Source organism: Solanum tuberosum, unplaced genomic scaffold (genome assembly GCF_000226075.1).
Source record: "Solanum tuberosum cultivar DM 1-3 516 R44 unplaced genomic scaffold, SolTub_3.0 scf00247, whole genome shotgun sequence".
Classification (NCBI taxonomy): Eukaryota; Viridiplantae; Streptophyta; class Magnoliopsida; order Solanales; family Solanaceae; genus Solanum; species Solanum tuberosum.
Window position 1 is genome coordinate 381,268 of NW_006239171.1, and position 1,828 is coordinate 383,095.

The window sequence follows — 1,828 nt, forward strand, 5'->3', positions numbered from 1 at the left end:
AGGAAGGCTTCCTTAAACTCCTCCCATTCTATAGGATCCGCTCCCACCGGCCTATTAGCCTTCCATTGAGTGAACCAAATTTGGGCAACATCTTTCAATTGATAGGAGGCAAGCTCCGCCTTTTCTCTTGAAGTCACCCCCATAGCACTCACTACCTTATACACTTCATCCAAAAATTCTTGGGGATCCTCTCCCACCTTAGAACCTAGAAACACCGGAGGATTCATCCTCACAAAGTCTCTCAACTTAGAAGCCATAGTACCCTCATTAGCATTCACCCTAGGCCCCATATCTCTAGTCGCTTGAGCCGCCATGGCTCGGGCCAAGATTAAGAAAGCCGACCTAATCTCTTCATTGGTCATATCCGGGGGAACCACCGGAACCTCATTCTCTTGCTCACCTATAGGAACTTGATTGCATTGCACACCTTGACCATTTTGCACAACTTGGGGAGGAACTTCCTCATTCACATCCTCTTCTCCTACTCTCCTTGCGGGTCTCCCTCTTGTATTCATATCCTATAAACACAAGAGAAGGATAAGGATAAGAACACTTATAGAACCACACTCTAAGGCACGACTTTAAGAATATGAAAGAAGTGTAACTTCTAGCATCCTATAGCCTCTCGCTCATAGATGTGTCGCGACTCACACCGATGAACAAGACTCTACTAGATGTGGCATGTGAGACATCGATCCTAAAAAAAACATTTCCAAAATCTTATGCTCTGATACCATGTTTGTCACGACCCGGGAGCACCCCCAAGTCGTAACAAGGCGTACTCGACCCCGAAGGGGTCTTATACAAGCCACATAGTCATTCATTGCATTCAATAATGAAAATAGTGCGGAATAATAAAAAAACTTATTTACATCCACACATTTAAACTTCTTAAAACAACTTTAAAAACACACAGCGGAAGTCTAAGTCTCACATGGCCATCTTAGACACAAACAAAAACATAAGTAGGGACACGGCCCTTTACAATCAAAACAAAACTAAAAGTGTCTATTACATGAACAAAAGAACTTAAAAGTCTTGTCCTCGAATCCATGAGGACATACCAAGTCTTGGAGGAAAGCAATCCAACACTTCAAACTAGCTAGGAGGGATCACTTGCCGGAACCTACACTTATAGTAAAAATATGAAGAATATGGGTTAGTACACAAAATGTACTAAGTATGATGACCATGCAAAACATGCTTTAAAAGGGACATTTTAGTTAGAAACCATGCATTATGCCACCTTTTTGAAATATCATGAACAATAGCATAAAAGACATACAAGACAAGCATAACATCAAGTAAGTCATAATATCACCTTTAAACAATATCAACATGAAAACCTTTACCTTGGACCTTCACCTCAAGAAACCCTTATGCTATACCTCGTGCAATGTATGGATGGCGTCCCATACCACCATCCATACTAAGGCACCACATTTAGGTCACTTAAAGTAACTTATCATTCCTTTCTTTCACCTTTGCACAATATTCATACATAAGAGGTATATCATTAATTAAGACATGACAAGGGAAAATAACTCGTAATATAACCCAAGTATAACATGCATAACATATTAAGCATTTAAGAGCCAACATTCTTTAATAACCTCATTTAGGGTACATTCATGTCACAGTCATTAGGATTTAGAGAAACTCACTATGACCCTCTCCAAGCCTACTCGTGCAATGTATAGGTAGCATCCCATACTACTACCTACACTTTGTAGAACCTGTCAAGAAACCATAATGAAATCTCACATGATGGGAAGTAAGCATTTAACCGACATAGACCATGAGAGCTTGTCATGGAATCCGGTGTCAT

The 1,828-nt window shown here is 40.4% G+C and overlaps 1 protein-coding gene across 1 annotated transcript in view; it reads right to left on the reverse strand.

Annotated features, from left to right (window-relative positions):
• LOC107062617 (uncharacterized) overlaps positions 1 to 1,096 on the reverse strand; it is a 20,687-nt gene extending 19,591 nt beyond the window's left edge. The window contains exons 1-2 of the mRNA XM_015313472.1: positions 1,065 to 1,096; positions 9 to 518 (exon numbers count right to left, since the gene is read on the reverse strand). Of these exons, the coding sequence (XP_015168958.1) occupies positions 9 to 515 (507 nt within the window). The 5' untranslated portion in view covers positions 516 to 518; positions 1,065 to 1,096. The remainder of the gene's footprint in view (positions 1 to 8; positions 519 to 1,064) is intronic.
• Positions 1,097 to 1,828: the final 732 nt, after the last annotated feature.